The following is a 16,433-nucleotide window of genomic DNA, read 5'->3' on the forward strand; positions in this document are numbered from 1 at the left end:
CATTTCCTCATTTGACATTGTTTCAACAGTCAAGTTAATTTTCTAAAAAAAAAATAGAATAATTCCAAACAGTTCTAACATTCTAAGGAAAGTGAATCATGATTTGATTGTCATGTTGTGCGCTTCAAAGCATGAACTGTGTAATACAGTTTGTTCTTGAGTGGCATTTACTTTTTACATACGAAAACATTAAAGGAAAACAGATCAAAACACGTTTTTCTTTAAAACAAATGTCATGGTTTCTGAGGAGGTTTAACCTCATAAATGTTCACCAATTCGGAATCTCGCGTACGGGTCACATATTGCTGGAAGTCTTTTGCTTTGATTGGACTACAGCTGAGAGTCAATGAAAGAACCAGAGATGTGTAAAGGTATTTGTATTGAATCTAAAATGAAAAAAAGAGAATCATGCTTCATAATTTATTTAAAGTTTACTTCACGTGTAATGGCATGTTTCGTTCAGTTTACTTCTGCTTACACAAAATGGGATAACGTATTAAAATGATGTTTAAGTCTGTTTTGGAGTATAAACCAATAAGAACCAATAGCAAAATACATTAAGCAAGTCCTTCTTGCTGACTAAGTTTGCTTCGAGTAAAACGTTTGCATCTAATCCCGGACCGATTCTCCTGCACACCTTTGACTTCGGATATGTTTTTGACATTTGTGTAATTAGTTTTGTTTCCTAGTGGTTTGTCTCTTGTTTGGCTTTAGTTTGGCCTTTAAACAGGATCGAGTTTAATGTTTTTGTTATTGGGCTCGTCACAGTAGCAACCCTTGTACTGTTTTTCTTATATAGGGTAGGAAACATGGCTCATGAAATAGTTATCAAACCAGTGTCTGGATCATGTTAGGCCTGTTTTGCCGCATGTTGACGATGCATCCAGGAATGTCAATAGCTCCTTCGGCCTCTCCTTCTTTGGTCAAAATATCAAGTGCAATGTATGTCCCTGTTCTTCCCACTCCGGCACTGCACAAAACAGTTAACTAGTTGTATTTGCGTCAAAGAACTTATATCGTATAAAAATAACAAAACCACAAAATGAATTGCTTCAATGATGTGTGTGAAACCGATAGGAATTAAGTTCCGTAAATGAAATTCAATACCCGTTTAGAAAGATATGTGAGATTCTCAATGTTATAACAGTCATGCTGTCGAAATGATTTTTATGAACTAGTGATAACTGAAAAGTGTTTATCAAACATAAAAAAGTAGCAGTCACTACAATGGCATCTTAAATAAAATGTTAACATTTAAACCTGCAATGAACAAGCAGTGGACCATTGAACTGTGTCGGCGAGTTCAACACCGTCTGTCTAAATTCAATTATAGCGGTGACATCATCGGGGACATCTCTATCGGGCCAACAGGTTAAGTGTAGGTGGTGCAGCATTCTTTCTTCTTTTCACTGAGTAATACTGTACTTTATTCATTTCAATCAAATTTAACATTGTAAAAGTGCTTCCAGATATGCAAATAGTACTCTTGAAGAGAATTAATGCAACAAGCTTATATATGCTTAAAGCAGAATTTGCATCGAGCAATCAATTTTGACAAAATATGTTTTGAGCGTATCGTTTAACATCATGACCAATATAATGTGTTAAAATAAATACAAAGCATCCGGAAGTTATTGAAGTGATTTACAGTACGGTATAACATCCTTATAACTGAAAACATACCTTGACCTTAGATACTGAAAATACTCTCTTTGTGAACTCTGTATATTTGTTTTCCGTGTAGCACGAAACGTTGATATCGCCATACATCTTACTGACACCAGGGTCGGGCCAGTACTGATCACATTTAGCTTTCTGAAATGAATTCATTCTGACCTCGTGCTGTTTGTTCTTGTGTATGCTTGTAAATGTTATTATAAAAAAAGAGTCGCGTGTTGTTGCAATTTAAATAACGTCGATTCATATGGCATATTTAACTATCATATTGTGATATATTGCAACAACGTATTATAATCTCACTTGTCGCAAAAGTGATTAATATAGGCTCATGGTCATTATAATTGAGGTACATACCCCGTCCTCAATCAGATTGGTAACCATGGCAATTGTTTCGACCTTTTGTTGCCAAACCATTTGCCAGAAAATACCAAAATCTCCAAGCTGTTTCGACATTGGCCCTATAAATGTAATAGATAACATTTGCCGTTATAAATAATTCATCACATGCTTGACATCTAAGACATGGGCATCGTCATGGGCCCTAAAACGTACTTTGTAAAATTTGCCCTAATGATTAGTTGAATAAATGTTTGAATGTTTAGGAGTTGCTTCGACATATACTTTTTAGTTGTGATCATTGTATTCACCATTTTATGTTTTTTGTCATGGAGGTAAATTGCTATTGATATATCAATACCCTCTAACTTGAAAGTAAATTTACAATACTGACCTTTCAAAGGCGGTACCTAACATTCATTGATAAACATACCTAGTTTTTAATATACTAGTAGTATATAAACACTTTGCTATTTGTGTAGTTTTGCGCTATTGTTCCATGTTTCTTGATTGTGATTTTTTTTTGTTTTTGAGTTCCAAGCCTTAGGCGTTTACCCTGTGCCATTAGACGGGGTTTATGTTTGAACTTTTGGCTACCTAGCTTGTGTCTATAGTTTTTCACATAAGTATTGAACATAATATCTACCTGTAGTATCTATTGCCATATTGAAAACTATTTAAAGCGTTTTGCAGGTAAATTTCGGTCATAACTAAATGAAATGAATACAGAATACAAATACTTCCATATGACTGTCTCTTACCCAGTGTAGCAATATACGCGCGTTTCATGTTGTAGCCCTGCAGGAAAATAATACGGTTTGAAACGTTAGCCTTTTACATTTACTGCTGATATGACTATATCATATTACTGAAGTATGGACTGTTTTGTAAAAATATTATCCTCGTTTCAGCAAATAAACAAACAAATGCAATTATCCTCAATTCAGCGAATATACAAATAAAGGCAAGATTAGTGAAACAGGAAGAACAATTCAATGAAAAATACGTTTACAATTTGCAAGTTTTTGTTGATGTCTAAAATTTATCAATTGAACATCATACATTAAAAATTTGAAAGTTTCAAACGAGCGTACATCGATAAAACTGGCATTGATGTAATCCGAGTCTCCTCCTTTGATCCGCACTCTTGAATCATCATCTTAAAACAAGATGTCAATAACAATGAATTATATATTTAGAAATTGAACATTAATCTAAATATGACATGATACGTACACCTATACAATGCTTGATCATAATAGAGGTTACGAAACATTACTTGTACATGTGTTTGTGAAGTGCAGTTAGATAAACTTCGTTATCCACGTATTTGCAATATGTTCATGTCTGTCATAGCATGTACAATAACAAAAGGAATGTTATTTAAAAGAGAGTACCAGCGAACAAGTGCATGTTCACGTCGTGTTTCGCAAATGCTCTAAAACAAATTCCTATCGGATTTTATATAAAAAACATTTCGCATTTACTTTGACAAAATATAAATTTACTAATAGAAACATATATACTATTCAGTCTATCTTGACGGTGGTGATTAGTTTTTTATCATTCTAGTCAGTACGTTCCACAATAGTGTGTCATAATTTGATGGTAAACGTACATGGATATATTCCCCGGTATCTGTTCTTGGAGACGTTTTCTTTTAGGTGCGAGGCATGGTACGATTTCGTGAGGCCGCTTGGAAAGTTCTTGAAAATGTGAGAAAAAAAGACAAACAAAAAATGATCATACATTTTAAGACATATTTTTCTACACAGTATTTTTTATTGAATGTAATGATTTGATTCTGCAATTTTCCGTATTCATTATACAGTTTTACCTGGAATTCTTCCTCGAATTCTCTGTCTGTCTTTCCGTATACACTTCGCGCCAAAGACTCAACCGGCACCTTGTTTGTATTAACGTCATTTGCATCGTTGTAATATGCACCGTCATTATCTTCAGCTTTGTTAACGAAATCACGCCCACAAGCATCATTTTCATCTATAATAAAAACAACAGCAGTAAATTTAAGACATATAAAGCCATTAAAACATAACTTTTGATTGGCTATATTAGATGTCCAAGACACTAAGACAAGAGATATACACCATGAAGCGTTGAAGAATCTAGGCGCTAAAAGCCCTATTTAACTCTTAAAGCCAATACTATCAAAATGAAAAATAAATCCTTAAATGTAACCGATTACGGCCTGTCATAACCTAAGGCAAGGAAAGGAAAATTGGTGACTTATTATATAATTAGATTGTTTTTATGACAGTAACTGATAAAACGATATGTACTATGAAATATAAACACTGCTTTCATCTTGCAAGCTTATATTACTATAAGTTGTAAGTAGACAATGCAGGCTCTTTTAGTCAACACAATTCCTTTTTCTGCGATATTATCTTTAATTACCTATTCCCTTGTGTCCCGCACCTAGACATATTTAAGATTCTTCGACGTGCGTTTAAATTCACATTGATGTTGCAATCTAATCAACGTATTTAAATAAAGTGGTATTTTAAATCGCAGTTTTTAAACCGCATTACACCATTTGTCCCGTTTCGTAATCCCGGAGCATTAATAAGTTACACATATCATGTCAAAAAGTAGATCTGACGATACCTTATTTCGATTTACGTTACCAAAGTCTGTATGACTTCAGCTTACAACCTAATCGTAAGGTCGACCATTCTAATGACTTTGTTGACAAGAGAGCAATACTGATATGGTTTCGAGTTGGATTCAAATCAGCCTTTGACTTTCTTCCAAATCGTGATAGATACATAAATAATGACTATGATTACCCGACGTCGTTAGGTTTCATATTTAATCCTTTTAACACCAAACAGCCTAATCTATCTTACCTATTTCAAGCATTGCGCTTGTGACGGACTTTGCAGGTTGTCTTCCTGGTAGCTTTCTCTTTTCGCCTGATTGCTTTTCTTGTGTTTGTGTCTTTATTTCTATTTTGGGGGAATATTTGTAGTTTGGATTCACCATCTCGACAAAGGGACCATGAGACACCGTTTCATCGTTTTTTTCAAGAGCTAGAAATATTAAAATATATAAAGAGTTAACGTGCAAATACTTGGACTATGATGTCCGGAATGGAAATAAAAAGAACATATTAAAGTTTCATAAAAATCACTTAATATATTTGATATTTCCATCTGTTCAATTAAATGTATATGCACAGGTGGTGTATGGAAATTTACCTGAAGTGCTAGTGCCGGAAACATTAACATAAACATGTTGGGAAGAGTTTCGTTGTTTGTTCTTTTCCCTGTATGAAAAGTATAAAAAAAGAGTATCGGATTTATATATTGAATGAGGAAAAAAAGACTGCATGACATTTTTTCATTCTAAGTAGTTATCGTCATTTAATATTTGTGCGTATATCATAACGCATGTTGGTAACATATAAAATTTTAACGAAGGGTGAATAATACGCTAACCTCCGCAGTGTTTGGACAATGAGTAAAAAAATTGTCATAGCAAGAATCAGACTTCCAACCACGCCTCCAGCAACTGCGGCTGTTGAAACTTTACTTGCCTTTGTGTCAACTGTGGCAAAATAAATATCTTATACACAATTAGCAAACACATTGACAATATGCATGTATTCATTTTTGGAATAGTATCGTATATAATGACAATGCATTATGGGGGTTCGGGAGCAGTAACCACACTATTTTTTGAAAACATAGTTTATGTAATGAGATTGAATTTGTTAATTGACAGAAATAAAATATGTAATACTGTTCAACTATTAAACCATTATATGAAAAAATAATTACTTTTAGGGTTTGCCTAAAATACTTACCAATATTACAAGATCGTCCTTGGTAACCCGCTTTGCAATTATATAGGCATTGACCTTCAAAGTCGCATTTGGAATTCTCGCCCCTTACTTCACATGATTCTGGACATTTATACTCACATTTTTGGCCATACATATTTGTAATGCATCCATTATTACAAGCACCTGTCGTTCTGTTGCATTGCGATTCTATACAGTTTGGACTACACGTCAAATTGCAAAACAACCCATAAACTGTATTTGTTGTGCATTCGTTGCATATGCCAGATACTTGGTCACACACACTGCAGTTTGAGCTACACTCTTTGTCGCAAGTATTGGTCCAAAACTTTGGTCTACACCCTATGTCACATACACCCCTTTCAGTATCACATGCTTTGTTAATACAACCCGAACATGAAGTGCATACACCATCTGTGTTTGGTGCGAATCCGGGTTGGCATCGAACACAGAAAGGTTCAGTCTGATTGCATTTTGTACAGTTGCCATCATAATCTGTACATAAATCAGCACATTCTACGCCGGTATATCCGTCCTCACAGCCATTTAAGCAGTGGCCCTCTGACGAACATTGTTTATTTTTACAATGTGTGTTACACTCACAGCATGTGCCATTATAAGAATAAAATGTGTTATTTTGACACGTTGTACAATGCATGCTATTTAAACAATAACTTCTGTTACATTTGCAATCCTTGCTTTTCATTTCAAATCCATTTGTACACTCATTACACACTTCACTGTTTAATTCACATCGGCAGTTTGGAATACATTTACACCCAGATCCGCTAAATCCATCGAAACATGATACGCAGTATGTAGAATTTGTCTGAGAGCATGTTTTACAAAAGCCACCACAAGATTCATTGCAAGAGTCAGCTGTAAATCCATCCAGGCAACCATCCAAACAAAGGCCGTTACTTTTTCCGCAACTTGACCCGGCGCAATTAGCCGAGCAGTTGAGTGAACAGTCTAAACCAAAATAACCTTCTTTGCACGTGTAGCAATTTGCAGTTGTAGAGCAATTAAAACAGCGATCCGGGCAAACTGAGTTGCAAAAACTACCGAAATAGCCGTCATTACAAGTATTACAAAGTGCACCTTTGTAGTTGAATTCACAATTACATGTGCCATCGTCTTTGTAACAGGTATTGTCTGTACAACCTTGTCCGCAAGGTGTATCACAAAAAAATCCAAACTGTCCTGCAACACAGGTTTCGCACATTCGTTCGGTAAAATTGGCTGAACAGTTACAAGATCCATCTCTTTTGCACGTTCCATTGATACAACCATTTGTACATGGCGTGTTGCAGTTGTCACCGTAATATCCAGGTTTACAGTTTTCACAGGTGCTTCCGGAAAATTGCAAATGACACGTACAGTGGCCTTCATTGCTACAAATGTCCTTACAGCCTACGGAACACTGTTTCGAACAAAAAGTAGATAAGTCAAATAAGCCATTTTTGCACTTGTCACATTTATTTCCTTCAAAATTTGCCTTACATTTGCATGTGCCATCATTATTGCACTTTCCTTCGTTGCATCCTTTTGAACAAGCCGAGTTGCAATGTTGGCTAATATCGTAAAACCCATCAAGACAATTATCACATATACTTTGAACACACGCGCAGTTTGTGTATGCACATGCATTCGAACACTTGTTAGATGGTGCGTAAAATCCCGGTTTACATGTTAGGCACACTCCGTCAGATTGGCGACAAGTCTGACAGTTTTCTGGACATGGCCACATGCATCTAGGTTGATAATAACCATCCTTGCAGCCATCTATACACACCTGGTCCTGGGTTGCGTTATTAATACAGTTGGCAGTCAGGCAGCACTGACATCGACCAGGACAGCGTTTAGCTGTGGTTAGTTCAAAGGGATATTTGATTATTTGAATTAATTTGCCTTATATCTTAGATTAAGTAAAAAGCTAACTTCTCGTATAAGTATTCAAATACACATCAATCATTTTTTACAAATAAACTAAACTAACAAAACAAGGAATTAAATACGATGTATAGTGTTAACAATCGTGATACGCGTTAACAACTACAGTTTTAAAGTTTGCACTATACGATTATTTCAGTATGAATTATTAAAAAACAGAATCATTTTCAAAACTCATAATTAAGTATTTCAATATACAGGTAATAGTATAACAATCCCGAAATGTCAGAATGAATAAATGAATATGAATGAAAGAATAATTAAGTGAGATAATGAATAAAAAGATGAATGAACATATTGATAGGGTGATATATTTATAAGGACTTTTATTTTTTTGAACCCATTTAGAGTGAATGTAAATCAAAATGCAATAAAAGCACCAGCAATACAAATATAATCTGAAATATACTAATCAAACAAGAGTTTTTACTCCAATTAAGGAATTATATAAAAAATACACGAAAATTACTACTAAGGGAATAATGTACTCATATAAGGAATAACATTTTTGGTTAAATTATAGGCCACTTGGCTTTGTCGCTGAAGTTTATCAAGTTTTTGGTGATAATTAAAAAGTTTTGACATGAAGTTATTAATGAAATACTCAATATTATATTTGACTTGAATAATACCGTTCATCACATGATAACCTTGTTAACAGTTTAACCATCACTATTGTTTCTATATAACAAGTGTAGTATAATAATATCACTCCGCATGTTTGTAAACTATTCAATTGGAAACAATAAGTGCTTAATTGCTAATATTCCAACAAGACACACGTTTTTTTTTCTAGTTTTGTTATGAAAAATATTTATTTGAAAATAGTAGTTCATTTTTACTTTAGTCATCAGAGACAAACATTGATATTCCCAATTTATTTCATGAAAAATACGTTTAAAACGTTCTTCACCTTCTTCACATTCAATTTATTTCGATATATTAATACATTTTGAAAATACACTTTTATTCCAGAACAATAACCAAATATGCTTTGCCACCGCAAAAAACGATATGTTGTCATTCTTATTGAAAGAGTGGTTAGTCTTTAGTACTCACAATTAAATTTAGAGTTTAATAGACTAAGATATTCACCACCGTTAGTATCGAAACGTTGTCATAAACATAAGAATGAACAAATACACAAATTATATTCATAACAGTATGTAAGCTTAATAAAAGATATTTTTCGAAACGTATTCAAAACATCACTATATGATGCTATGTTTAAACAATTGATTATTATTTTCTATGTTCGTGACGAAACAGTATCACATCAATAAAAGCTTAGAGTTCATTGACCAGACATGAAAATTATGTAGGCGACTTTTATACTTATAAGACATACAGACAGAAATGTTTATCGTCGTAAATATGTATATATCATTTTTAGATTTCATCAAAACGTTTATGTAATTGATAGTATTAGAGTTTGGTTGACTTACTTAATTTATTGTTATTATACAAGTGACACATTATGAAAAAATGGAGACACTCGTTTTCTAATATTAAGTCAAACCGTGTTAATTCTATTGCGGCCATATCGGCTATTTTTTGACAATATTAGCTTTGATAAAGATATTTGTACAACTTTATGTAAAACATTCCAACTAAATATCAATTTCAAAATTTTGCTTAAGATTTGTGAATACATGTCCATTAGGCATAACGGTAATACGCTCAATTTATTTCGAAATTTTAAAATATAAGACCAATTATTTAAAGTAGTATTCACCAAAGCGTTCATCATTTGGCACAAAACGCCCGGTTTAGATTATAATGCTTTATATTTCATATAAAAACATTAAAAACCATCAGACTCGTCTCGACTATTGCAGTAATTAAAAGTTGTTCCATTGTAATGCAAATCAGTTGCTGTTTAAAGATACGCATTTCCATGCAACAGTTTTCCATTGTTGCATAAATTACCAATAAACCATTAACTTTAAATCCTCATTTAACACTGTGCTAATGTAGCAAATATAAGCTTTTTTGTAAATAATCAACAGTTATACCAAATACAACAATTCCATCTGGAAATAAAATCAATATAAAAGTGATATCATACATGACGAGTGCGAATTAAGGACTCTTTTTGTTTAAGAAAGCTCAAAGGTCAACTACAAAAAGGGAAAAAAATATGCCATAAGCTACCGTTGTATAAACATATATCAGAGAGCGAACAATACATTTTGCAGCACAACTCCCCTTTATAGTACATAAAGGCCACACTTTCCTATCAATTTTAAAAAACGTGTTATTCCGAGAGGGTTGGATATTTTAATGAACAGTGAAGATAAAAACTTGTAGGAAGTATAAAACAAATGCTAGAAATGTTATTTTTGAAGATGAAGAATGGATATTTAATTTTTGTTGTGTTTATCATCCCACATAAACACCGAAAAAGTTAATAATCCGTTTGACTTTAAGAACATATATATAAATAAGAACTTTAAAATGATTTAAACGGACCAATAACTACTAGTCAGATTTTTGATTGGTTTGACTGTTGGAAGTTATTATTAATGCTCCTTCAAGTATATGCAATTCACACATTGAATCACGCTAACAGACAGTTAAAAATTACTAGTATTATAGATTAGTTTATGCAACTGTACGGAATTCTAGTTGTAGTTGTATCATCGCTGATATATTTCAAAAGAAAGAATAACTCAAACTGCCATTCTCTAAAATGTCTCAGAAAACATTAAACATACGTTTATAAAAAAGTTGAAGTTTTTTTTTAAAAATTCACTTGAGACATGCTTACATAATTATATTTAGCTAAACGCAATATAATGCACTAAGAAAATTTATCTGCATATGGCCAATTCTTGCAAAAGCCCACATATATATAACGTTAATGTCATATTATAAAGATTAAAAAGGCACTTCGTGTATGGCTCGAACCATTAAAAATAATGTTGAACTCGTTCACCATATCGCAAACTACAATCCTTAAACAATACATTGCAAATGGATTCATCAACATCAAAGTTATATTATAATTATTAATACTTAGATAGATAGTTACGATAATTACAACGACATAAGCTATTCGCAGTTCGGGAATTATAATTAATTAAAGGATTCTATCATCTAAAAAACTGATCTGTCACGAAATAAAGCATTAATTACGGAATTTTGCTGAGGTCATCGGGTCTTTGTCTTGAAATTGCACCGCCCCCCTCCCTCCCCTAAAACAAACTAAAATGATAATAAAAGCGACGTTAACATTCATTTATTAACATTCTCGCATCTTTTTCAATCGTTATAGGCAGCAAATTATGAGTTCACACATCAGAATGCATAAAACAGATGCGAGATTTCATTTCTAGTTCCGCGCATCTTTTACTTTACACCCGGGTATTTGTTTACATAGCAAAATACAACATACGAGGTTTGATTTTAGCATCCTTCCTTCTGATTTTTCTCGGCCCGGGCTTAATTTCAGATACCAATATTCAGAAGAACTCTATTTTCTCAAACCGCATCGTTATACCTGCATACATGGGGAAAACATCCGGTAACCAAATACACTGGTGAACATTACACACCACGCTCTGAAAATCGGGGCCATCATTGAACAAACACTGCTAAATACTGCTATCATCGGTAAGGGATCTCGTATTGCAACACTTCCATAGTTAAACATATTAGTTGCAAATGTTATATTTGTTTATTTACGTAAATATTACCATGACTAAGAATACTGCCCAGAAGCCTAATTTAAAAAATACATGTTAAAAGGCATACTATTGAGGTGAACAAGAAACGAACTGTTGAAAACAACACAGACAGACCTCACATGCATCAACATGTCTTTATCATGTTGGGTTTAACGCATTGGTGTGATCATTGATGGAGGGTTTTACAGGGAATTAAAACTTGTTGATGATAATTCATCCTCACACTTGTCCCAATGAAGAATTTATATAGGATTAAAAGGCAAACCTTGAAGACTTCACAAACACCAACAACAGATGGCAAAGAAAACACAGTACTATTTATATATTAATTATTGATTTGATAAGCTGTTCATTGATTATAAGTTGGAATGGTCATTGGAAACACAAAGGATTCAAATGAGTGGTCAAACTAGATTATTATTTTTCAAAGTTTGTACCATATACGTAATGTCAGTAAGATAAATTATGATGAATTGAAGAATATAATTATTCAAACTTGCTATGAAAGGTATTGATGTTGAACATATCTATGTCTGAAGATATTGACCTTGTTGATAAATTCTTTTAGATATATTGACGACATTCTAAGTTTTGATAATCCAGTATTTACAGATAATATTAAATCGATATACCCTTCACAATTACACTTTATAAATCTAATACAACCAATTCAGAAGCATCCTATTTATATCTGCAACTCGAAGTAAGGGAAGATAAATTGAATATCAATCTTTATGATAAACGTGATGATTTGATTTCAAAATAATTAATTACCCGTATTTAGATGGAGATGTTCATAGTTCACCTAGTTTTATTGCACAGTTGATAAGATTCGCTATGATATGTACCGATGTCAAAAACTTCTGCTCTCGCAGTTATCTTATGACGGAAAAACTTCTAAAGCAGTGTTTCAGAAATCATGATGATGATGATGATGATGATGATGATGATGTGATGATGATGATGATGATGATACTGCTGCTGCTGCTGCTGCTGCTGCTGCTGATGATGATGATGATGATGATGATATCTAATGATGATGATGATGATGATGATGTGATGATGATGACGACGACGTCGACGACGACGACGACGATGACGATGATGATGATGATGATGATAATGATGGTACTTCGATGAAATTTACCTTTTTCGTTTTTACATTATTCAGGATTGTTGGGATAAGAGTGAGGTTGTGCAGGCAAACTGGTTTAAACCTCAAGTAAATTTACCTTTTACTGACCGTTCCAAGGCGGTACCTAACTATCCTTGATTAACACAACTGTTTTTTATATAGTATATTTGCACCGTGTTAGTTGTGGAGTTTTGTGCTGTTGTTCAATGTTTTCGTTTGTGAAAATTTGTTTTTGTGTTCTATGTCTTTGGCGTTCACCCCGTGCCATTTCACGAGGTTTATTTTTTAACCTTTGACTACTGAGTTTTTTTTTGTTTCTGTAGTTTTTCAGTATTTAGCCTTTAGTAAATTCGATATACTTGAAGATGCAAACTATTTGCAGTGCCACTTTCACTGAATCGTGGCAATTAAAGTTATCAGGTAGAACTTTCAAAAGCGACAATGATACCACACATCAAACAACAATAATAATAACAATAAACTGGATTTGGTATAACGGCTTTATATCGCAACAACCAAGAACAAATATTAAATTACATTGTGAGGGTCCGAATGTTGTTTAGGAATTTAGGAATACCTTGAATATAAATCATTGCAAATAGTGTAAAAAATCTTTAGAAAAATACAGAAATTTATAAATGGTAGACTTAATGAATAATTGAACTAATAATTATCGAAAACTAAGGTATATTATAAATTCAGCAAATTGAAATTTAATGTAAGGACTTTGAGTTAAAACAAAAATATGATATGAGATATCATCAGCTATGATATCATTATTCTGGTATTGAATATATAATACAACTATATAAACAAAAGATACATCGAAACAAGAAATGTATATAACGAATAAGAAAAATATATTATGGGACAATTTCCTTAGTTCAATAACTGTACGTTTTGAAACATCTCGCTTGAACTGTGGTATATAAGTAATACAATAACATTGTAGTATAAATATAGTATAAATTCATCCTAATTAGGAAGTTATTGCCTCTAGATTGTAGTTTTAGCATTCGTATAACACAGGCGTGGATTTTCTAATGAAAGTAGATTATAATACATGTATCGATGGGTCATATCGTTTCACTCATGTGTTGAACAGTCCTTACCTTCCCATATCTGACACAGGACGAGGAACGTGATAGCGGTCTGAAACCATAAAACATCACGCATTTATTTTATTTGCTAAGGCTTATCTAAACAACATTCCTTACTACATAAATGGCTGGGAAAGGTCAAAGGTTTTCAAATATGATACATTTTGCTTTAGATAAATCTTTGCAATGGAAAACCATATATCCTTTTCTGTATGATGTGGGGTATTATGGTGGTATGAAAATTTCGCAAACTTTAAGACAGTTTATATAAGTGTTTTGTTGGAAATATGTTTTTGTTGTTGAAGCAAAAGGTATCATTTCGTTAATATGTATCTTCTGTTCTTGGCCCTAAAATTAATCAAACATTATGTTTCAAGGTACTATTTCATGGTTTACACAATACACTATTTTACGGATTCTTTTTATTTCGAAATCAAGTGAGGTAATTTATTAAGAGTGATTCAGTATGCTTAAATATTGTCTTTGAAGTCCATAATTTTGAAATTGCGTGACTAGCGCGATTAAACAAAAATCGGTATTGCGATTGGTCGATCGACATTATCGTTTGACGCTTCCTATGTATTAAACAAATGTTAAAATATCCATCAGCTTATTCTTATCAAGTCCTTGTTGGCAAGTGGTTATGGTGTAAGTTTTCTATTTTTTTCTGACACTTCTGGTGTGGGTGTCTTGATATGCATTACACGGAACATGTTTTAACCTAATACATGAGCGAGATCCTTTGAAGATTCTCGAGTGAGAAAGACATTCTGTTTACATACTAAGTCTTTCGTTTGGTTTTATTTGGTTTTACTCTTATTTGGCTCACGAAACGCACCGCTTCAAAAAACTTACAGTTCCCTTCCCTCTCAGTTAGATGGCTGAACATACACTTGTTCTAGCCGCGATAAGTGACTATCAGCTGTTTTTAGTGGCCACCAGTGATGTAAAAAAAGAGTTGTATTGCATTAAACCAACAATGTCAGGTTAAGAAAGATTATGAATGTAGTGAATGAAAATCTGAGTATCAGTACCAATAGCAGTTGAAGTGCAGTGGCAATAATGTATTAACAAAATACCAGGTCACAATTCTTACCCTTGAGCACGGTTGTAACATATTTGGTAGTAGAGCGGTAGCTGATGTAATATACGTAATATATAAGCCGTCTAACAGTTTCAATTATGCCTTTTTAAGATTATTTTTTACTCATGTCGAAATAGAAAATAAGAATCCAGGTATGGAGTCAATTCTGATCCAAGGTTTACAAGATGTAGGAAAGTGAAAGAAGCCCTTTATACAAAATAATTCAGTTATATGCCATCTTTTTCAAGTTTGTATTTGCTATAAATGTGCAGAGGTTATCGCAGGGCCTTGGTGTGAGGCAAATCCTAACACGACGAAAAACATTAGAGACAAATTATGTGTATTGTGATACTACACCTACACATCTAAGCTGTATGACACATTATGTCAATATTTATATATTTTTATATATTATATATATACTTGATATTTATTCTGTGTAAAATATGCCGAACCAGTCGACCATGTGACAGTGCCAATCAGGCTTTGATTTGGGACTGATGCAGAGAGGACAATGCAATGAACTGGAATTCAGAGGGATACGTTGTTTGAAAAGGTTGTTTTTGACCACTGACAGACTGGCAACGTGTCCACAACGTCGACCATAATAGCACAGCATTGGAAATTTGTTCTCCGTTGAGCTTTATAGTTTCACAAATATGTTCAAATCTTTGGTAATGAGAAAGCGTGTAATGTTCTAACTTATGCCACTTTACCGTTACCTGTCTTACGAATCAATCAAATCTCTAATCAATAAAAAAAACGAAAAAAAAATATTTAAATAAGAATGTTGATTAAAAGCATTTGTGTAAAAGTAATGTCATATAACGCAGTGAATTTTACGAAATACATTTGAAAACTGTTTTTACCCTCACATCAATCTTAAAAATTACGAAATATTTTAATCAAGAAGAATGAATAACATGTTTTGTACAATCACAATGTTACTTACCAAAGTAAGTTCCATTTTTGTCAATTATGCATCATGCATATCCTCAAACAGTAGTGTTTTTCGTGACGAGGAAATTAAACATGTTATCCTTACTTCATAATGGGCAAAGTAGTACTTTAAAACTATGTTTTTTCTTAAGGAAGTTTATTAAATAAATATACATACCTGGTCGCTTGTGGGTTAAAGTTAAAATTGTATTGCAGATAAATGATTTGATGCTGGCTATATACACAAGCGTTTACGGGTGGGGCGCATGTGGCAGCCCCCTACCCCGAGCCCTTAAAATCGTGAAAGCTTTCTTTTTTCCATATGGTATAATAATTATAATAAATTACGCCAATATACACCATTTAGAAGAAGAAATCGTTAAACTTTTCATAGAAAAACACCGCCATACCCTCTTGCCAATACTTTTAACCATGTAAAGTTCGGTTTTGAGGTAGGGGTGCAAAAACTAACCCTCCTAAGTAACGCCCCCTCTAACGTCAACTCCTCGACCGCCCCTGGTATACTTCATATCTCTAGGCATTATCATAGGACATCTGTTCAGATAAACAACTCAACTATTGGTGTAACACCTGATGTAGAGTATATTGTGAAGAATTTTAAGATCTGGATAATTAAACATAAGGATGATACAAGAAGAAAGTCAGCTTTTAACTAGATATCTAATCTAAG

The 16,433-nt window shown here is 33.2% G+C and overlaps 1 protein-coding gene across 1 annotated transcript; it reads right to left on the reverse strand.

Moving 5' to 3' along the window:
- Window positions 1-85: 85 nt before the first annotated feature.
- Window positions 86-15,835, reverse strand: LOC128205789 (multiple epidermal growth factor-like domains protein 11). Its single transcript, XM_052907750.1, has 14 exons — window positions 15,756-15,835; window positions 13,732-13,771; window positions 5,846-7,708; window positions 5,478-5,586; window positions 5,238-5,305; window positions 4,887-5,069; window positions 3,854-4,017; window positions 3,635-3,722; window positions 3,111-3,175; window positions 2,778-2,814; window positions 2,035-2,138; window positions 1,684-1,815; window positions 1,261-1,409; window positions 86-970 (listed from the first exon to the last, which is right to left on the reverse strand). The coding sequence occupies exons 1-13, from the start codon at window positions 15,768-15,770 to the stop codon at window positions 1,407-1,409; spliced, it is 2,871 nt and encodes a 956-aa protein (XP_052763710.1). The 5' UTR covers window positions 15,771-15,835; the 3' UTR covers window positions 86-970; window positions 1,261-1,406.
- Window positions 15,836-16,433: the final 598 nt, after the last annotated feature.

Source organism: Mya arenaria, chromosome 10 (assembly GCF_026914265.1).
Source record: "Mya arenaria isolate MELC-2E11 chromosome 10, ASM2691426v1".
NCBI lineage: Eukaryota > Metazoa > Mollusca > Bivalvia > Myida > Myidae > Mya > Mya arenaria.

What these genes read in the sequence shown, in the direction of transcription:
- LOC128205789 (XM_052907750.1), bottom strand. An exon ending in CCTGTGTCAGATATGGGAAG is followed by an intron (nt 7,709 to 13,731) that starts GTAAGGACTGTT and finishes AACTAACCACAG; the next exon opens with CTAAACGCTGTCCTGGTCGA. An exon ending in AATTCGAGGAAGAATTCCAG is followed by an intron (nt 3,723 to 3,853) that starts GTAAAACTGTAT and finishes CACATTTTCAAG; the next exon opens with AACTTTCCAAGCGGCCTCAC.